At 43.7% G+C, this 22,809-nt stretch overlaps 1 protein-coding gene across 9 annotated transcripts in view; it reads left to right on the top strand.

Annotated features, from left to right (window-relative positions):
* Nucleotides 1–22,809, top strand: part of LOC132392867 (receptor tyrosine-protein kinase erbB-4-like) — a 942,732-nt gene that overhangs the window by 845,743 nt on the left and 74,180 nt on the right. For all 9 annotated transcript variants that reach the window (XR_009511679.1, XM_059967363.1, XM_059967364.1 and 6 more), the window contains exon 25: nucleotides 2,176–2,346. Coding sequence is in view for 8 of the 9 variants with exons in the window: in XM_059967363.1 (XP_059823346.1) it covers nucleotides 2,176–2,346 (171 nt within the window). In the remaining variant the exon portion in view is untranslated. The remainder of the gene's footprint in view (nucleotides 1–2,175; nucleotides 2,347–22,809) is intronic.

Consider the following 22,809-nt stretch of genomic DNA (forward strand, 5'->3'; position numbering starts at 1 on the left):
GAACAGGCATGGAGCTAGGCAGAAGGGGCATGATAGATAGAGACAGTGAGAGAAATTAAACTATTGAGAGGCAGATGGAGCAAAGTGGGGGAACAGGAGTATGATCATTAGAGACAGCCAGTTGGAACTTTGAAAGGATTGTCACCTAACTGAGCTAATCATCAGTGAAAGTTTCTGCCAGCTACATTTGTTTGTAACCTTCAAGTTATATCAAGGAACATGTATGTTGTTTTCTTTAAAGCACTGCTGTCATACATCTCCCAAACAGTTCCAACTCTGCTTTGAGATATTGTTCCAATGAATGCATAATCCAAATAACCCCTTTCAGTGGATGTTATGAGATGTTTAGATCCACTCAAAGAGTTCTCTTGATTCCTTGACCAATTCTGGGTCTGTTACCATGAATGAGTTAACTGTCTCTTGACTGCCTGTGACCCTTCTGGGTGAAAGTGCATTTTCTAGCAATAACTATGCTGATAAAGAATGCAAAGTTCTTTTTTTCAATATCAGTGAGGTGCAGCAGTTAAAAATAAATCCTTTTATCCATACCTTGGGCCCAAGTAACCACACCCTGAAAATTCCTCAAATGTTGCCAAGAAGCTGATACAGTTCACATCCAGAAGTAACCAAGGAGAAATGTAAATGGCTCCTCCGATATGCAGAAGGTCAACCTTGGCCAACATTGAATGTTCAGAAGACTGATGGCCAGTGGATGGAAGACCACCTGCAGCCAGCTTTTCAGCTGACTGGTGAACTCCAGGGTTTTCCCAGTCTCTGACTCCCAGAAATGCCCTAAAACCAGGACTAGCCTTGCCCCGAGTCTCACTTTCAGAACTCTTTTATTTCATCTTCCAAAGAGGTTTATTCACTGGTTGCAGGCTCATGTTAATACAGTATTACAGTACTTCACAATACACAGTTTACAGTTTGAATTGATAATGTGGTTATCGCTATCAAAGTTCAAAGTAAGTTTGTCACCAAAGTACATGTGCTACCACATGCAACCCTGAGATTCATCTTCTTGTGGCATATTCAGTACATCGAAGAAACATAATAAAATTAATGAAAGACTGCACCAAACAGGATGGGAAACAGCCAGTGTACAATTGACAACAAAATGCAAATATAAATGGAAAAACAATAATAAATAAATAAATATGCAATAATGATCAAGAACATGAGATGAAGTGTCCTTGAAGGAGAAACAATAGGTTATGGGAACAGTTCAGTAATGGGGCGAGTGAAGAGATCCCCACTGATTCAAGAGCCTGATTGTTGAGGGGTAATAACTATTCCTCAACCTAGGGTGTGGGTCCTGAGGCTCCTATACCTTCTTCCCGATAAAAGCTGAAAGAAGAGAGCATATCCTGGGTGTTGGTGTGGGGTCCTCAGTGATGGGTGCTGCTTCCCTGTAACAGAGCTCTGTGTAGATGTGCTCAATGGTGGGCAGGGGTTTGAGCCCCTGTGTGCCCACAAGTCGCAGAAATACTCTGTTGTACCTGTGCATACTGCATGCTCATTCTCCAGAAGCTCCCAGGCACGGACGTAACCTGGGAAGAGGGGCAGGCAGTCAGCTCGAGCAGATCACTGCCTAAACCAGGCCTGGGAACAAACCTAGTAGAAGATAAATTCTCTGGGTTTTAATAGTTAAGGGTACTCTATGGAGGTGTTAAAATCAGTTAAGGAAAGAAATTAAAATATCTAAAATCTGCAGAAGGCAATTATGAAAGAAATTAAGATGAAAAACAGCATAAGGCAATTACAATAATTATCAATAATTAAATAAAGAAGAAAATTAAGCATTCTTAAAGCAGCTGTTTGGCTCTGTTGAATTCAATGATCCACCAGCCATGCCTAGTGTCAGCCTAGTATGGGATCAGCACACATATTTCCCATCCCTGGGGCTTGTGGACATCCCCACTCCCTCTACAGGGTCTGTGAGAAGGCTGATGGTGGAGTATGTTTGCCTAATCAGTCGCTTGTTAAACGCGAGCAACTGACTGGGTTTATACTTGGGTTTCAGTAATCAGTCCTTCCCTGAAGCAACAGTGCAGATGTCAGTAGAGACTGCTCACCTGCATTAGGTGTGTCCCCAAACTTCCCAGCACATCTTGAGGCTAGCCTTTGTTCATGGCCTGGCATCATAGAGTAAGCACGTGCCTCTTGCCATTTCAGGGAGACGATCGTATGAAGCTGCCGAGCCCGAGCGACAGCAAATTCTTCCAGAGTTTGCTGGATGAAGAGGAGCTGGAGGACATGATGGATGCCGAAGAGTACTTGGTACCACAGGCCTTCAACATCCCTCCTCCCATCTACAGCTCGAGACCGAGGATCGATTCTAACCGGGTAAGTCAAATGAATCTCGACGTGAAGGGCCAAAAAATCTAAGTGAGACCGGTACACTGTCAAGTAACCTATTGCCCTTAATAGCCCTGACACAGCGCACAAGGTGGATGATGGCATGTGACGTTTGAGCCACACTTTCTGTTGGTGCCTCTGCTTCCTGTTTGTGCAGCAGGAGTAGCCCAGTACCAACGGGACTCTCCCTCAGCAGCAGGACAGAGGATCTTCGTTGCTGTTAGACTTGCAGGACCCCTTTGCCACTGAGTTTGCGTTACTCTCCTTGTTCGTGTTGGCAATGAGTCCCCACACACTGGCAAGTCCTCCTGAATGGCAGAAGATAATACTCTTGCGCCAGAGAAATTCACTTTGAACTGTTCTTAAGATGGCATTTAAGCGTATTATTACATACCCAGGTGTTCAAAGCCTTTTTCTTTGATTTAAGATGTCTGCAACTGATAGTAATGTTTAGTAGACTTTAAGACAAGAAGAGATAGGAACAGAATTAGGCCACTTGTCTCATAAAGTCTCATCATTCCATCATGGCTGATTAATTTTGCCTCTTAATTCCATTCTCCAGTCTTCTCCCTGTAACCTGTAGCCTTATTAATCAAGAACCTATCAATCTTTGCTTTAAATATACCCAGTGACTTGACTTCCACAACACCTGTGGCAATAAATTCCACAGATTCACCACCCTCTGGCTAAAGAAATTCCTCCTCTTCTCTTTTCTTAAGGGAAGCCCTTCTATTCTGAAGCTGTGCACTCTGGTCCTAGATTCTCCCACTATTAGAAACATCTGCACAACACCCGCTCTATCTTGATATTATTCCAAGCTCCTGTTTGTGCCCCTTGCTCAAGGCAGCACATTCAATGCAAAGGATGCTGAGCTCTCAAGGCCATGAAGTTAAGTACAGGTAGCAATCCAACGTGAAGGTGCAATTCATTTTAACATTGGCAAAACTCAAGACCATTTGAACAACTGGGTCATGTCTTAGCGGGGAAGAAATGCTCCTGGTGTTCCTTCACACAGTTTAGACTGCGAGGAATGACAACTAGACTTTGGTTGTTTATAGAACTCTCGCAGTGGCTTAATGCAGTAAGTCCAAAGCTTGACTCAGCTGATCTCTTAAATTAGCTGTTGCCTCTGACCACTCCTTGTCAGGAGCAGGGTTGGTGGGGGGGAGGGGAGGAAAGGCAGGGTCATGCATCATTCGGCTGTGTATGAGCTATAAAGGATGTATTGGCAGTAGTGGCCTGTTTCATACTAACACTGACTGAGTTTTCATTCACAGCCGCTTCTTTTGAGATCCTTGACAAATTTAAAAGACCTTCCCATTCTCTCTGCATAAAGAGCAGGAGCAGCCTCTTGTGCCTGTTTGCCATCTGATATGATTGTGGAAAATCTTTTATATTAGTGCCTCTTTCCTCCAATAATCTCCTATCCCTTCCGTCTCTTAACATACAGTATAAGGGTCGATTGGTGACTGTCCTGAATACGTCCAGTTGCTGAATTTTTGCAACGCTGAGAATTGCAAAGCTTCATGAAAATTCTCCTCATTTCAATGTTGAATGACCAACCCTTCATTTTGAGACTGTTGACCCTTGATTCTGGAGAACCTATCCCGGAGAATCATCATTCCTCCATCTACCCTGTCAAGACCAGCAGGAATATTGCACATATCAGTGAGATCACCTCCCCTAAGTTCAGGCGAGTTCGGCCTAATGTGCTTAATTGGTTGTCACACAGCATCTCCCCCTCTTCCAGGAACCTATCAGATGTTTGCTGCACTCCCTCCATTGTAAGTGTATTTTTTTTGAGATCTCACTTGGCCTTTATACCACTGAAATAAGACACATCCACACTTGGTCCGGAAGGGATTCAACCTGAAATGTCAAGTGACCATTCCTGCCAGAGATACAGCCCGACTGTTGAGTTCATCCAGTATCTTATTTGATGCTCCAGATTACAGCATATATAGTCTCTTGTGTCTTGATATCCTCTCTTGTACTCAAATTCTCTCACAATCAAGGCCAACATAATGTTTACCTTACTAATTGCTCACCGTACTTGTAATCGATAAATGGTTTATTGTTGTTGCATGTAACGAGGTCCAGTGAAAAACTTAGTTTTGCATGCCGTCCAATAGACCTCATCAAAAAATAAGTAGACCAAGGGAAAAACAATAACAGAATGCAGAATAAAGTGTTATAGTCACAGAGAATGGGCCGTGGGGGCAGACAGTAAGGGTACATGATGAAATGGATGATAAAGTCCAATCCTTTATCCTTCAGCACCAGGACAGAACCTGTCCTTGAGCCTGGTGGTGCATGCTCTCTGGGTTTAGTATCTTCTGCCCAGTGGGAAGGGGAAGAAGAGAGAGTGCCCGGGGTGAGAGGGTTCTTTACGGTAGCTTCCAGCATTTATATGCAAAGGGCACCCAGGCCCTTTGGAAAAACAGCACCTTTCAGCCCCTCACCTGATGATAGTATGTTGATAGGCTGTGGAGCTGGTGAACATACTGGCTGCCGTTGTCCAGAATTCCGCAGATTCAAGCCCACTCCCTGCAGTCTGGAATGGAATCCCACTAGGGGGATACTGGGTGGTGTCACTGCCTTACCAGCGACCCAGCTTAATCCTGATGGCCTGTGCTGCCTGTGTGGAGTTTGCTAGTTATCCTGGCGACTGCGTGGGTTTCCTCCAGGTGCTCTGGTTTCCTTTCACATCCTAAAGATGAGCAGGTCGATTAGTTACCTGTGTAAGTTACTCTTAGTGTAGTTTACAGTCAGATTAATAAAGGGTGGTGAGGATGGGGGTGAGGGAGTCTCTATGAGCGAATAAGTCACAGGACTATAGGAGAATAGGACTGATGTAAGCCAGCATGGATCTGAGGAGCTGAATGGTAAGTTTATATGCTAAAGCAAGAAAAGAAGGTGAGGTGAAAATAGGGAAATAGAGTCCAGATTTGAAACATATGAAGAGTGTTTGATGCCTCTGGGCCTGAACTTGCTGAACTTTGGTAGAATCAGGGGTTATTTTACTGAAATCTATTGAATATTGAAAAGCCTATATAGAGTGCATAGAGTAAAGATTCAGAAAATGTTTCCAAAAGTAGAGGAGTTTTGGACCAAAGGACACAGCCTCAGAATACGTAGACAATCCTTTATAACAGAGGAGCAATTTCCTTAGCCATAGGGTGGTGAATCTATGGAACTTATTGCCACAGAATGTGGAGACCAGTTCATTGGGTATATTTAAAGTGAAGGATGTTAGGTTCTTGCTTGGTCAGGGTGTCAAAGATTACGCAGAGAAGACAGGAGAAATGGGTTGAACAGGAGAATAAATCAGCCATAATGCAATACCAGAGCAGTCTAGATGTACTGAATTGCCTAATTCGGCCTAAAAACAGAAAATGTAGGAAACATTCAGCTGTTCAACCAGCATTTGTGGAAAGAGAAATAATGCATCTTTAGTTTGGCCGGTTGAACTGGCATTGACCATAAGGAAAATACTGGACCATGTCATTTAGGAAGTGGTAACTAATGACACAAGGGTCTGCAAGTGCTGGAAAGTGAAGCAAAAAACAAACTTCTGGAGGAACTTAATAGGTCAAGCATCATGTGTGAGTGGGGAGAAATTGTGAACGTCTCAATCAGAAGTCGGTAATTCCTTTACACCCACAGATGCTGCTCAACGCTCTGCGTTGCTCCGGTGCTGTTCTATTTGGAAAATAGCACTGGCATACTGATCCGGTGCAACACGAGAGAGTATTAAACAAGGACATGTGGGGTTATGAGTTACATACTGGTACAAATTGAGAACTTAAAAGAAAAACGGGAATAAATGAGTCATTTTCAGGTTAGAAAGCTGTGATAGTGGAAGGAGCCAAAACACTTCATTTGAATTTAGAACACGGAGCAGTACAGCACAGCACAGGCCCTGCAGCCCACAACGTTGTGCCCATCTTTTAGCCTATTCTAAGATCAATCTAACTCTTCCCTCCTTCAAAGGCCTCCATTTTTCTATCATCCATGTGTCCGTCTAAGAGTTTCTTAACTGTCCCTAATGTATCAGCCTCTACCACCAACCATGACAGGGCACTACATGAGTATTATTAAAACAGTAACAATGGGTCCAGCATCAAACCTGAGCCAGTATGTACCTCGCAGAATGTTCAGTGTTCAAGCTGTGACAATGCAATTGTGTTATATTAAAACAAAAGTTATTAGTGAAATTAGAACTTTGTACAATCTAAGTTTAGAAGCGGAACTCACCGTGTTGGAGGTGTCCTTGGTGGAAATTATTACTGCATTTAATTTTTTTCCTTGAAACGAAAACAATTACATATCCAGACCACCTTTCCTGATCTGAAGGCATCTTGTTGCAACTGATCAAGACTTTGTAGAGTACAGTTGGAAATGTCATGTAAAAAATTCAACACAAAATGCTGGAGGAACTCAGCAGACCAGGGGGCATCTATGGAAAAGAGTAAACAGTCAACGTTTTGGGACAAGACCCTTCACTAGTCCTGCTGAAGGGTCTCGGCCTGAAACATCGACTGCTTACTCCTTTTCATAGATGCTGCCTGGCCTGCAGAGCTCCTCCAGCATTTTGCGTGTACTACTTCGATTTCCAACATCTGCAGATTTTCTGTTGTTTATAAAAAATTCAAAAGGTAATTTGGCCCTAGCAAGTGATAATTGATGAGGTGGTTGGTTTTATTAGCATTGTTGGTTGAGAAATAAATTTTCGGAAAGTCGCGACTGAGAACTCTGCTGTTTTTATTCAATGTCATGCCAAATGATTCTAGTTTGATTCTTCCTGATGTGAAAGACCATACCTCCAGAAAGTTTTTCTGGAGCTCCCTCTGACATGCAGTGCACCACTGCCCTTGGTTGTGGTTTGAACTCTTTGGAATTATGCCTGGCTCAAGGTCAAGGCTTAACTAACGTGACCAGATATGGTAATAACATCCAGTACTGAAAGGGTTAGTCTTTAATGTGAGCATTAGCAGGTGGAATAAAGAAAGCTTGAGATAAAAATAAGATCCCACTATAATTTACGATCAGAGTGCTTCAGCCAAGGATGGTGGGAAGATCCTATTATCATTAGTTCTCTATTCAGACAGCACTGTTTCAAAGCACTGGGGCTCTTATTTCTCAGTTGTAGGAGAATGCATCATTACAATAGGCAATCTAGTATAGGCCTCCTTCCCTAATGATGCAGGTCAGTAGGCAGAAGTCCCTGTTTAGCAGCATTCAGCAGACACTTTTCAGTGAGATCAATGGACTTGATTGTCAGACCACGAAGGAAAAAGTAGCCGTTTAAGAGGAGAAACTGTTTAACCCTTTGAGACAGACCAAACAATTGATTTGAAATGAGGTGATATCGGTTATTCCAGTTTCATGTAATACTCCCTTGTACTGAAATGTTCACTGAAGTGATTTTTTTTTTCGCTCTGCATCCAATGTTTTGATGCTGATTGGTGGTAGGTAAGAGAAAAGGCTATCAAAATAATGTACAATGTGAGGATATCACACACTGCTGCCTCAAACTCTTCATAATGACTGCTTGGCCTCTGCTCAATTTTGCTTTAAAGTTCTGTGAACCAAACCTTTGGTCAACAGTCTGTGGAATTCCTGGTTCCACATCCACAGGACAGGGAGTAAGAGTTTTCAAGTGGGAGCAGGAACAGAGAGATTCGGGGATATTTACCTTTGTATGATCTTGCACTTTACTGCTTACCTGCTCTGCACTCTTTTGTAGATTTTACATTTTATTCTGTGTTTTATACTGTTTCATCTTATTCTAGTTCTCACCGTAAATCTCTGCCTCTAACCTTAAACCCCTAACTTTCACTTAAACCCTTACCTCTTACCTTAACCCCCCCCACCTCTCACCTTAAACTTTAATACCCCTACCTCTCACTTTAAAACCCTAGCTCTCACCTTAACCCCTAGCTCTCACCTTAAACCCCTTCCTCTCACCTTAAACCCCTACCCCTCACCTTAAATCCCTAGCTCTCACCTTAAAACCCTAGCTCTCACCTTAAAACCCTAGCTCTCACCTTAACTTCTAGCTCTCCCTTTAAACCCTAGCTCTTACCTTAAACCCCTAGTTCTCACCTTAACCCCTCAGCTTTCACCTTAAACTTCAAGCTCTCACTTTAAACACCTAACTCTCACGTTAAACCTATGTTTTCTTGATTTTGATACCTCTCTCATGGGAAAGAGATTTTGACTACCTACCCTATCTATTCCTCTAATAATTGTACATACTTCTATCAAGATGCCCTCAGCCACTTTTGCTTCAGGGAAAACAAGCTGAGTTATCATTCTCTCCCCGCAACTAAAGCCCTCCAATCCAGGCAAACCTTTGTGAATCTCCTCTGCTCTCTCTCCAGTGCAACCACATCCTTCCTATATAGTTACAACCAGAACTGTGCAGAATTCTCCACAGGCAACCTACACAGTATTATGTAAAGTAGCAAAAGAAAATACCGATTTTTTATTTTCTATCCCCCGACCTATGAAGGCAAGCATACCACATGTCTTCTTCACCATCTTGTAGATTTTCATTTTCAGGGAACTATGGACTTGAACCCCAAGGACCCTCTGTTCCTTGCACAATACCATTTACTGTTTATGTCCCATTCTTGTCTGCCTTACCTCACACTTGTTGGGATTAAATTCCACCTTGTGCAATTTTCAGTCTGATCTATATTCTGCTGGAGGCTTAAACAGCTTTCCTGCATCTCCACCAACCTTTGTGTCATCTACCTCCTACAAATCAAACTAATCCTACCTGCCTGCATCTGGTGTATATGCCTCCACCCCCTGCATATTCATGTGCTGATCAAAAGGTGACATAAACTCCACAAATGTATCTGCTTCCATCATTTCTCCTGGCAGCCCATCCCAATGTCACAGTAGCATTACAAGATCGCAGATATACAGATAGGCAAATAGTAGAAGAGAAGTAAGAAAGAGTAAAAAAATAAGTTGCCTCAAACAATCTGACAGGAGGGGGTCATCACTTCCCTGGCTATAGGTTGACTCATTACAGAGCCTAAAGGCTAAGGGTAAGAATTACTTCATATAGCGCTCTTTGGAGCAGTGCTGTTGTCTTAGTCTGAAATTGCTCCTCTGTTCAGCCAAGGTGGCATGCAGAGGGTGAGAAATATTGTTCAGAATTACTAGGGTCCTTTGTTCTACCACAGCCTTAAGAGTGTCCAGCTTGACTCCTATAACAGAGCCAACCTTTCTAATCAGTTTATTGAGCTGTTGGCATCACCCGTGTTGATGCCATTGCCCCAGCTCACCACTGCATAGAAAATCGTACAGACGATAACAGAGTGGTAGAACATCTGAAGGAGAGGCTTGCATACTCCAAAGGACCTCAGGAAGTAGGGGTGACTCTGGCCCTTCTTGTACACAGCCTCTGTGTTGGTGCTCCACTCAAATCTATCATCCAGGTGCACCCCCAGGTACTTGTAGATCCTCACCACATCCACATCCTCACCATCAATAGTAACAGGGAGTAGTGCAGACTTAGTCTTCCAAAGGTCCATCACCATCTCCTTTGTCTTACTGATATAGAACTTGTCTTGTAACTCTCCTTTAAACTTCCCCCTTCTCGCCTTGAACCTATACGCTCTGGTATTTGATAATTCTACCTTGGGAAACAGACTCTAATTATCTGCCCTATCTATGTCCCACATAATTTTATATACTTCCATTTGGTGTCAAATTTCCTTTTACATTCATTATGTATAATCCATTTTCTCTTGGCTTCTAGGTTTCCCTATCCTTTCCCCTTGTCTGCAACATGCTGCTTCACTGAATCTCTCCGTTCTTGTGGAAATTCATCAAATTGAACAGCAACCTTGTTTCTCTCATTGCATATGCTGCTTAACTACTGAGTACTTCCATTGTTTTGGGTGCTGAAGGAAGGGTATCAGGGGTTTTAATGCTGGTTGTAGTAAGCAGATGTTGTCAGAGAGCCAAGGGACACAACACAAGGGAACCAAAGCTTTGAAAGATCTTGATTAAATCAGAAGAAATTTTCTGGTGGGAGAGGGTGAGCTTAAGGTGATCAGTTGAAGAACCAGGGGCAACATGTGGAGAATTCTTTTAGTTTAGTAAATTATTATATTCTGAAATGCATGACCTAGACAGGTGATGAAAGCAGATTCAGTACCCACTTTCCAATGTGTATGCAATAATCAAGAAGGAATATTGGTATTGCTGTTGGAAAAGGGTAGATGAATGGGACCAGTTGCAGAGTTCCCTCAAGAAGCAACCACAGGAGTAGGATGAGGACTCTTAGTGATATTTCATTCAATAATCATTCTACATCACTTAGGTCACATTTCTTCACCACTCTGATGTTCATCTAAACAACAACTGAACCTCTTGACCATATCTACATGCTTTTATACATTGAGTTGCTGCCACATGATTGGCTGGTTAGATATTTGCATTAACAAGCATGAGTATCGAAGATACACTCTGTGGCCACTTCATGAGCTACAGCTCACATTCACAACCCACACACATACACACTCAAATATGCTCACAAATGCACAATAATTCTCATGCACTTCTCTTATCTTCTTCGGTTGTCCATCGAAATCTGATGATGGTGTCCACTCCTTTAATGGTGAGATCTTTGATGACTATACAGTCCTATCCTGGACCAACAAGCTCTGTTGCAGGTGGGACGTGTATATGTGGTAGTGGTGGTAGTGATGGCAACCATGGCTGCATTTCTCCTGGCTCTCTTCTGCTGTCTTCTGCTTGTTCTTTCCATTTCCAGAATACGAACCCCATCCCTACACAGCTGTCGCCAAGTGTTACGGTCAGCAGCAACATCCTCCAGGTCCTCAGGTCTGATCTTGCACTTCCTTAAAGCGTTCTTCATCTGATCCTTATAGCGCTTCTTCGGCCTCCAGCTGAGCGTCGACCATGATGTAGCTGGCCGTATAACACTCTGCGGGGTAGCCGACATGGGGGCATCCTTATAACGTGCCCCAGCCACTGCAGCTGACGCTGGGTGATCATGGGCTCAATACTTCTGTAGTTGGTCTTTACAAGTATTTCAGTGTGAGGCACCCACTCACCCCAAGTAATTCCCAGGATGCGCTGAAGGCAGCTGATGTGGAAGCGCTCCAAGGATTTGATGTGACGGCTGTAGGTTACCCAGGCTTCACAGTCATAAAGGAGGGTGGTGGCACAGACTGCTTGGTATACAGCACCCTTTGTGGAGGGATGAAGGCTCTTGTTCTGAAAGACTCTACGCCGAAGTCTCCAAAAAGCAGCTGATGCCTGTTTAATGCGGCTCTGGATGTCGTTGTTAATGTTGCTATCCTCAGAGAGAATGCTCCTCAGATATTTGAAAGATGGCACTACTGACAGCTTTTCATCACCAACAGTGAAGGCAGGTAGAGTGAGTGGGACACTGGTTAAACTTGTTAACATCCTCCGCCAGTTCCACGATGAGATGACTGCTCGGGTGACCATAGGAGGACAAGAGCCCAAGCCCTTCCTTGTACACAGGGGTGTGTGCTGGTGCCAGTGCTCTTTAACATCTTCCTCCTGTGTGTTACCAAGCTTCTCCACAACGAGATTGAAGACAGCAGCGGTGTGGCAGTGGACGTCAGATTAGATGGCAACCTCTTTAACATCAGAAAGCTCCACACAACCACCAAACTCCATAGAGAGTGGGTCCTGGAGCTGCAGTATGCAGATGACTGTGCTCTTGTGGCCCATACTCCGGAAGATCTGCAGACTGGCCTTACTTTGGTGGTGAGAGCGTACAGCAGGATGGGGCTGACTGTCAATACAACCAAGATAGAAGTGGTTTGACAATGGAGTACCAGTGTCCCACCCACCCTACTTCTCTTATACACTCATGATGATACACACACAAGCTCACAATACCCCACACACGGTCTCACTCTCACCCTCATTCCCACAGGTGTGTACACTCCTCACCACACAAACACACACAAATTCATCCTCGCATTCCTATCTTCTCTCTCTATCTCTCTCTCTCTCACACACACACACTGCTGTGTCATATGCAGCTTCTCTCCCTCATGCAACAGCAAAATATTTTGGTGTGTTTTTTTATATTAGCATTCTTTATGTGTCCCAGATGCTGCAACAGAATGAAATGATAACCTCAGGACTCTTGGGCAAGCTATTTCCAACCTAGTACAGCGCCAGTTTGACAGAGGTCAAACCCATAATGAAACAGGGGGAGAGAGATGTTTAGTCCAAGCACTGTTTGTGTGGCTGAACCATACTACCAAAGGTCTGTCATGTACACTGTCAGAGCAGGGTTCCGTGAGTTTGAAATAACACAGGAAAATAGGAGCAGGCTTTTCCCAGGGCAGTGCAGTTTAAAACTAGAGGACGCAAATTTAATTTAATTCTATTTATTTATCTATCTTGAGGTACAGTGCGGAGCCAGCCCCCTCCATCCCTTTGTGCCGAACTGCCCAGCAACCCCTGATTTATCCCTGACCTAATCACAAGATAATTGACAATGACCAATTAACCTATTAATCAGTATATTTTTGGACTGTGGGAGGAAACTGGAGCACCTGGAGAAAACCCAAAGATTCCACGGAGAGGATGTACAGACTCCTTCGAGAGGACCCTTGGACTCCAATGCCCCGAGTTGTAATAGTGCCGTGCTAACTGCTATGCCAGAGTGGTTAAGATGAGAGGGAAAGGTTTAAAGGGAACCTAAGGGGCATGTTTTTCTCCTAGCAGGTGGGTGGAACGAGCTGCCAGAGAAGGTGGTAGAGATGAGTGGGTAAGATTACAATGTTTGAAAGGCTTTCCGTATGTGCACAGGAAAGGTTTAGAGAGATCTGGGCCAAAGGCAGGAAAAGGAACTAGCTCAATTAGGTAGCTTGGTCAGCATGGGCAAGCTGAGACAAATGGCGTCTTTCTATGCAATATAACTTTGTGACTCCATGACACAATGAGGGGTCGGCTTATCAGAACTTTCCAAGCCTGCCCCATCACTTAATGTAACCATGGCTGATCTGTGCTGGCTTGAAATCCTGCTCTGTGTCATTTCACCATACTCGTCCTTTCCTAGATCTGCAGGTTATTTACCACCTCCACTTCCAATACTACTAATGATCCAGCTTTCATGACCTACCAGGGCAGAGAATTCCAGAAATTCACCACCATCTACAAGTAGAGATTTCCACACACCTCACTTTTAAATGACTGGCCCTTGCAGCTTTGCCCCTCATCCGTGACTCTCTCACTATTGGAAACATCCCAACATCTATTCTGTCAAGACCCCCTTAGGATCCTATGTGTTTTAATAACATCACTCCTCATTCTTCTAAACTTCAAGATGTTTTTGCATCAGTCTTCACTGTGGAAGACACTAGCAGTATGGTGAAAGTTCCAGGTATCAGGAGGCATGAAGTATGTGAAGTTTCCATAACTAGATAGTAGATTCTTCAGAAACTTAAAAGGTCTGAAGGCAGCTAAGTCACCTGGACTGGATGGTGTACAGCCCAGAACTCTGAAAGAGGGGGCTGAAGAGATTGTGGAGGCATTAGTAATGAACTTTCAAGAATCACTAGATTCTGGAATGGTTCTGGAAGACTGGAAAATTTCAAGTGTTACTCCACTCTTCAAGAAGGGTGAGGCCAGTTAATTTGACCTCAGTGGTCGGGAAGATGTTGGAGTAGATTGATAAGGATGATGTCACAGGGTATTTGGAGGCACATGATAAGATTGGCCATAGTCAGCGTGGTTTCCTTACCGGAAAATCTTGCTTGACAGATCCGTTGGAATTCTTTGAAGAAGTAACAAGCAGGATAGACAAAGGAGAATCGGTTGATGTGTACATGGATTTTCAGAAGGCATTTGACAAGATGCCACACATGAGGTTGCTTAACAAGCTACAAGCCCATGGTATTACAGGACAGATTCTGGCATGAGTAAAGCAGTGGCTGATTGGCAGGAGGCAAACAGTTGGAGTAAAGGGAGCCTTTTCAGACTGACTGCCAATGACCAGTGGTGTTCCACAGGGATCTGTGTTGGGACCAATTATTTTTACGTTATATATCGATGATTTGGATGATGAAATTGATGGCTTTGTTGCAAAGTTTGCAGATGTTATGATGAAAAGTGGAGGGGCAGATAATTTTTGAGGAATTAGATAGGCTGCAGAAGGGCAGAAAGATTAGGAGAATGGACAAAGAATTGGCAGATGGAACACAGTGGTGGGAAGTGAACAGTCATGCAGTATGTTAGAAGAAATGAAAGGGTTGACTATTTTCTAAATGGAGAGAAATTACAAAAACCAAGGCACAAGGGGACTTGGAAGTCCTTGTGCAAGATTCCCTAAGGTTAATTTGCAGGTCGAGTCTGTGGTGAAGAAGGCAAATGCAATGTTAGCGTTCATTTCAAGAGGAATAGAATGTAAAAGTATGGATATAATGTTGAGGCTTTATAAAGCACTGGTGAGGCCTCACTTGGAGTATTGTGAGCAGGCTTGGGCCCCTTATCATAGACAGGATATGCTGAAACTGGAGCGGGTTCAAAGGAGGCTCACTAAAATGACTCCGGGATTGAATGGCTTGTCATATGAAGAGCATCTGATGGTTCTGGGCCTGTATTCACTAGAATTCAGAAGAATGAAGAGTGACCTCATTGAAACCTATCGAATGGTGAAAGGCCTTGATAGAGTGGATGTGGAGAGTATTTTTCCTATGGTGGGAGAGTCTAAGACCAGAAGACACAGCCTCAGAATAGAGGGGCATCCTTTTAGAATAGAAATGATTAGGAATTTCTTTAACCAGAGAGAGGTGCATCTGTGGAATTCTTTGGCACAGGCACCTGTGGCAGCCAGATCATTATGTATATTTAAGGTAGAGGTTGATAGATTCTTGACTGGTCAAGTAATTCTGCTTCTATATCTTATGGTCTGATGGTGTACAGGCTCAAATTACTTGGTCTCTCGTGGTAGGACCATTAGATATAGGAGCAGAATTAGGAGATTCAGCCCATTGTGTCTGCTTTGCCATTCCATCATGGTTAAATTTGTTTTAACTCCATTGTCCCACCTTTTCCCTGTAACCTTTAACTCTCTTATCAATCAAGAATCTTTCAATCACTGCCTTAAATGCATCCAATGACTTGACCTCCCCAGTCCACTGTGGCAACAAATTTCACAGATTCACAAGCTGAAGAAATACCTTCTTATCACAGATCCTAGACTCTCCCAGTAATACAAACATTCTCTCCACATCTACCCTATGGAGACCATTCAGTATCCAGCACATTTCAAGAAGATTTCTCCTCCCACCGCCCATTCTTCTGAACTCCATAAGATACAAGGTGTGGAGCCATCCAATACTACTCATATGTTAAGCATTTCATTCCCAGGATCACTCTTGTAAATGTCCTGTGAACCCTCTCCAGAGCCCGTATATCCTTCCTCAGACATGGGGCCCAAAATTGCTCACAATATTCCAAATGCAGTCTACCCAATCCTTTTCATCCCAGGTGTTAGCCAGGTGAATCTCCTTTGTGCTGTCTCCAATGTTTCTATATCATTTTACAGGCAAGGGGTCTAAAACTGTGCAGTGTTCCAGGTACAGTAGCAATAAAATCTCCCTATTTTTAAACTGACAAGGAAGAACAGGAGCATTCTGCACCACTAAATGAGTAAATATTAAATTTCTTCTCAGATGTCCTAAAGGGGCACAATTTCCTATTACACTAGCATTGCCCATCTCTTTCACCTCTGCCACACCTCTTTCAATTCTTAGTTCTTCTCCATCTCAGGTTTGGCCAGCAGAACTACTAATCAATCCACTAAACGCCCTCCTCATATCATTGTTTAAAAAGATAGGGGATTTATTTTGAAACTTTCACCCAGTTAGGCAAACTTTCATTGCTAGAAGCTCAAGGTTGTCCCGATGTTCATCTGATCTAGGAAATTGGTTTATTACTGTCACATTTACTGAGGTACAGTGAAAAATATTTACTTAGCATACCATCTATTCAGATCATTTTATTACAACAGTACGTTGAGGTAGTACATGGGGAAAATGCAGAATAAGCTGTTACAGATACAGACAGCACTGCATTGCAGGTAGACACTAAGATGCAAGGCCAAAACAAAGCAGATTGCAACATCAAGGATACACCTTAGCATGCTAGGGGACAGTTCAATGGTTTTACTACAGTAGGATAGAAGCTGTCCTTGAGCCTGATGGTCGGTGTTCTCAAGAATTTGCTTCTTCTGCCTGATGGGAACAGGGAGAAGAGAGAATAACTAGGGTGAGGGGAACCTTTGACCAAGTTTCTGCTTTCCTGAGGCATTGGGAAATCTGCGCAGTGTCAGTGAAAGGAGGTCACATTTTCATAATGGATTGAGCTGTATTCACAATGCTGTGCAATTTCTTGCAGTCTTGGGCAGAGCAGTTGACATATCAAGCTGTGATGCATCCAGATATGGTTCATCAGTAAACATTGGTTATGGTAATTGGGACACACTAATTTCCTTATTCTTCAGAGGGATAGAGATGCTGGTGTGCTTTGTTGACCATAGAGTTTAGGAAGTTGGACCAGGGCAATATATTGATGATATTTATGCCTCAGAACTTGAATCTCTATGAAATATATTCAGTGACTTGGCCTCCACGGTCTTCTGTGGTCAAAAATTCCATAGACAGACAGATAGACATACTTTATTTATCCCGGGGAAAATTGGGTTTCATTACAGTCACACCAACCAAGAATAGTGTAGAAATATAGCAATATAAAGCCATAAATAATTAAAAAACAATAAGTAAATTATTCCAAGTGGAAATAAGTCCAGGACCAGCCTATTGGCTCAGGGTGTCTGACGCTCCATGGGAGGAGTTGTAAAGTTTGATGGCCACCGGCAGGAATGACTTCCTATGACGCTCAGTGTTGCATCTCAGTGGAATGAGTCTCTGGCTGAACGTACTCCTGTGCCTAACCAGTACATTATGGAGTGGATGGGAGACATTGTCCAAGATAGCATGCAACTTGGACAGCATCCTTTTTTCAGACACCGCCATCAGAGAGTCCAGTTCTACCCCCACAACATCACTGGCCTTACAAATGAGTTTGTTGATTCTGTTGGTCTCTGCTACCCTCAGCCTGCTGCCCCAGCACACAACAGCAAACATGATAGCACTGGCCACCACAGCCTCATAGAACATCCTCAGCATCATCCGGCAGATGTTAAAGGACCTCAGTCTCCTCAGGAAGTAGAGATGGCTCTGACCCTTCTTGTAGACAGCCTCAGTGTTCTTTGACCAGTCCAGTTTATTGTCAGTTCGTATCCCCAGGTATTTGTAATCCTCCACCATGTCCACACTGACCCCTTGGATGGAAACGGGTCACCCAGCCTTAGCCCTCCTCAGGTCCACCACAGTGGATCACCACCATAGGTTCACCATCCTCTGAGTGAAGATATTCCTCCTCCTCCTCAGACTGAGATCCTTGCTTCCAAAAACCCCAGATGGGGAAAGGCGGCATCTGGATATTGATCCCTCTCGGAATTTTAAACCAACGAGGCACAATGATTGATAATCTCTGTGCGCTGACAGATGCCAATACAACAGCTATTGATCCCTCTGAGATGCCTGGTACTTTCAATTAGGTGCCCTGAGTTTTCACACTCCTGCAGCTCAGTGAGCCCCATTGATTGGGTGGAGACTGGATCTGCTCCTTCATTCCCCCAGGGGTAACCTGCTGCCCACAGCGCCACAGGCCACTCCTGATCAGGGCCTGAGCTGTGTAGAAGGCTGGCAGGATCTCCAACAAGGGGCACCCCGCACGCAGTGTCACAGCAGCATCAGGAACTAATTACTGCAGCTCTGCTGGAGGAAGCAAACGTGTTTCAGGCACAGATAGAAGGCATGTTTAACTTAACAACCTCCAGTGTGGAAGCAGTGGGACGTGGAATTTAAACTCAAGCCTCGCCCAGGAGAGCTGTGTACCAACTGACACTCTATTCTCCACACAGACCTTCCCACAAAACATTGAAATCCAAAAGAAGAGCAGCTTGGGAGGGGGAGCAGCCTCATGCCGTGAGAGGACAGCTTTAATCAATGCACACACAGCACTGCCAGTGACTGGAGGTGCAGGCCGAAGACCGGCCCCACTCGGGTGCTGTGCCCGGACCTCGGCTTTCGCTCCGTGGCACAAGGAGAACCTTTGCCCGTTGCCGTGGCTGCCTGTGAGGAAGCTAGCAGGGACTACCAAACCTCACAGCAATAAGGAAGGAAGGAAAGACAGTGGGACCTCATTACATTTCTGTTTTGTTTTAGAAGTGCGGCAGCACAATGTGCTCCTCTAGCAGTGCGTTACTATAGTAATCCTGTACCATAAGGCCAAACTGTTAAGCACCAGGTTTCCCCTCAAGCTTTGATAATCTAATACAATATTTGCCTGCTCCGTTCCTATATACTTTGATTCTCAAGTCCCTTTTACATGTTGTTTATGTATCTGCCTCAATTATTTCCTTTAGCAGCTCATTCTATATACTGACTACCTCTGGGTGAAAAAGTTGTCCCACAGGTTCCCATGAAATTTCTTCCCTCTCACCTTAAACTTGTAGTTCTTGACTCTCTAACTCTGGGTAAAAGACCATGCGCATTGAGTCTTGTCTTCACTTCCTCGTGATTTGATATATCTGTACATGATCATCTGTCTGTGGTCACGCCCCCTGCTGACTGCTCCTGTGGCTCCTCCCACAGACCCCTATATAAAGGCGATTGAGGTCTGAGCCCGGCCTCTCAGTCTCCAGGATGTAGTATGGTGGTCACTCGCTGCTTGTTCCTTCTTCCAGTCAATAAAAGCCGATATCTCGCCTTACGTCTCAGGGTGAGTTATTGATGGTGCATCACTGTCATTCTCCTACACCTCGATGAGGAAAGTCCCAACCTGCCCAAATTCTCTTCACAACTCTCTTCCTTGACTCCCAGCAGTATAATCTCTTCTGCACACTTTCCAGCTAATGGTACCTTTCCTATATCAGGGTGAGCAAAACGGAAAAGCAGCATCACCACTGTCAGGACAGCAGGACATTAACATGTCCGGCGCAGTACTGTAACACTGATTGTCAAAGGTGCCTGTGCGTGAATTCTTTTAACACGCTGGAGATCTAAGCAAATGACCATTGAGCTGGGCAATCTGCACTTAGCTCTCACATATCCTGTATATTGGCACAAACTCTGAATGCTTGCTCACACTTACAACAAATGCAATCTGTCCACACAGACATAACCCCGATATATCACACACATAAATGAACAGACTGAAGGCTGCAGCCTAGCTCCAGATTTTAAAGTCAGTGGAAACAGGGTCACAGTAGTTACTTTTTTAACCCCACCAAGAATCTTAAACATGTAAATCAGATCAGCTCCACAGAATGTGGAAGTTCAGTTCTCAATCTGTCCTGGTTCCTCTGGTGCATCTCCCATTTCACTCTCTCCGGGTAAAACCTATCAATTTTTAAGTAAGGAAGTGAAAACTGGTAATCTCTACAAAGCCCTTCATGCCTGCAATGCAGTACATATGCACTCCTGAACTACAGCCCCTTCTGATTATGACACATGCCACCTACCATAGGAATTGCTCGCTACAACAACAGGTGAGCTTTCAGTTACAAAAGAAGTGTAAATCCTCTTTCACATCTGCATATCAGAGTCACAGAGTTCAAGGGTAGCTGCTGCACGGATGGAGACTGCAGGACCACTCCTTTCAGATATTTACCCCTCTTCCCTTTGAGTGCCACTGTTCAACCTGTCTCCACCACCACCCTGCAACACATTCCTCATCTCACTCTTCCTCATTCTGTACTTGTCAGTTCTTAACCCCCCCCCCCCGCCTTCCCCCCTCCAGAGGGAACACCTCCCCTTTTCCAGCTGCCCCCTTTATGAGTTCAAATCCACTCATACCTTCTCTAGAATCCTTGTAGTAAATTAATCCCTATAATCATTGTCGTAAGTCTCTCAACACCCTCTTTATAGTTCTCCTTTCTTCCCTAATGTGTGGCCCCCACAAAGGGGGACAATACTGCAACACTGACTGAATGGATGTTGCATAAAGGCTCAACGTGACTTCTTTGCTCTTGCACTTTGACCTTCTTCTTTTGAATCCGAAGATCTCAAGTCCTCCTATTATAATTATATGCTCAGCCGCTCTGCCACTTTTGTCAAGCTACAAATGTTTGCTCCCAGTTCACTCTGTTCTCATTCCAGTTTGACGATGTGCCTCTAGTTTATACGTGCTTTCTCATTCTCCCTACGTAAGTACACTGCCTCACACTTCCTGACATTACATTTCATCTTCTACCTATCTACTCTTTCCGCTGCCTTGTCTATGTTTCCTTAAGTCTGTGCCTATCCGCTGTTTGTATTATATGCAACTTTGGAAACTGTATTTCGTGCCCATGGTCATTAATGTTATTCATCCCACAAGTACCAAGCCCTGGGGAACTCCATTGTGCACTGCCCTCCAGTCTGACAACCAACTATTTTACTCTATTTCCTGTTGCATAGCCAATTTTCTCTCCACTGCTGCAATGGCTGCTTTTATTCCATGACCTTTAGTCATGTGTGGCATATTTAATAATTTTGTGTAACTCTATCAGATCTCCCCTCTTTCTCCTACGGTCTGGGGAATAAAGTCCTAATCTATTCAACCTTTCTCTATAATTCAGGTCCTCATGTCCTGGCAGCATTCTAAAAATTTTCTCTGCACTCCTTCAATCTTATTGATACCTTTCCTGTTGGTAGATGACCAGAACTGCACAGATTACTCCAAATTGGGCCTCACCAACACTTTAAACAACTTCAACATAACATCCCAACTCCTGTACTCAACACTTGGAATTATGAAGGCCAGTGTGCCAAAAGCTCTTTTTACGACCCTTTACGACATGTTAAAGGATGCCAATTATTCTGCCAAGCAGACGGCTGGAGAAACTCAATGGGATCAGGCAACATCTGTGGGGTGTGGAGGGGAAGTAATTGTTGATATTTTGGGTCAGAACCCTGCATTGATCCAAAATTCCTTTTCTCTCGCATCCTGGTGCTCAATCTGCTAATTTCCTCCAACAGATAGTTGCTCTAGATTTCAGCATATACTCTCCCATGTCGCCATTACTCTGAGGGTAATTTCACCAATGTCCCTAGTTTGCACTAACTGCCACATATATCTTCACTTAGGTTCATGTCCTTTTATGCCCTTTGTGAATCCTCCTTGCATCAGACTCTTTCTAATCTTGCTTTGTAGTGTCAGTCACCTTGGATATATTACACTCATCGCAGACACTTACAATATGTCCTCGAGCTTTGTCGTACTCAGCCATCTTAGTGCAGAATTATACAACTTGCTAGGTGACCCCTTCACTATAGAAGATGAAGTAAAAGTCAAGCTTATTTTCATATGCACGAGTACGTGTACTGTGTCTGTAAGTGCGAAGAAAATCTTACTTGCAGCAGCACCACAGGCACATGGCATCATAAAACCAGCATGCACAAGAAAAATAAAAATTAGACATAAATTGTACACCATTTGATATAAGAGATAAAGCAATTAAAAATATCCAATTTACTGCAAGGAGATCAAAGTGGTCATCGTGTTGCTAAACTGTCAGGGTTATTGACGTGCAGGTTGGTTCAAGAACTGAATAGTTGAAGGAAAGTAGCCGTTTGTGAACCCAGTGCCATGGGATTTCAGATTTCTGTACATCATTTTTATGTGGGGTGGAGCAGGTTTGCTGTTTCTCTTTGAACTGACTTATGTGGTGTTTTTTTTTGGTTTCGTGGCTATCTGGAGAAGACAGATCTCAGAGTTGTATACAGCATACGTATTTTGATAATAAATGAACCTTTCAACCTTTGATCCTGCTTTATGGTAGCTGAGAGAAGACGGCATGACCCTGATGATGGGGATATTTGGTGATAGGAGGTAACGCATCTGGTAGATACTACTATTGGAAGGAACATGCCCGTGATGTATGAGGCAGAGTTCACTTCTCTTTGCAGCTCCTTACTGAGAGAATGACACAAAGGGCCTGCACAAATCTTAAAATAAGTAGTTAAGTTTAATGAGGGGTAACTACTGCTGTTGGTGGAAGGATCAGGAGCAGGAAGATATTATGTAAAAACTTGAGCACATATTTCCAAAATCAGTTGTGTTTTCTCCCAAAAGGCTGATGGTTGAAGCAGATGGATGTTTGTTGAATAATGGGGACAGGGAATGTGAAACACAAGCCTATAAATTTAGTCTGTAAATTTAATCCACCATTATCCGCTTGAACGGTGAAGCAGATTCGATTGATGAAACTGCCTAATCTCCAGCTTTTTATTGTAATGCCACGTAGTGTGCAGAATTTCAAAAGCAGCAATTGTGATTGAAGAAGCAGCAATAAGTCTT

This window comes from Hypanus sabinus, chromosome 4, assembly GCF_030144855.1.
Source record: "Hypanus sabinus isolate sHypSab1 chromosome 4, sHypSab1.hap1, whole genome shotgun sequence".
In the NCBI taxonomy this organism is placed as follows: Eukaryota; Metazoa; Chordata; class Chondrichthyes; order Myliobatiformes; family Dasyatidae; genus Hypanus; species Hypanus sabinus.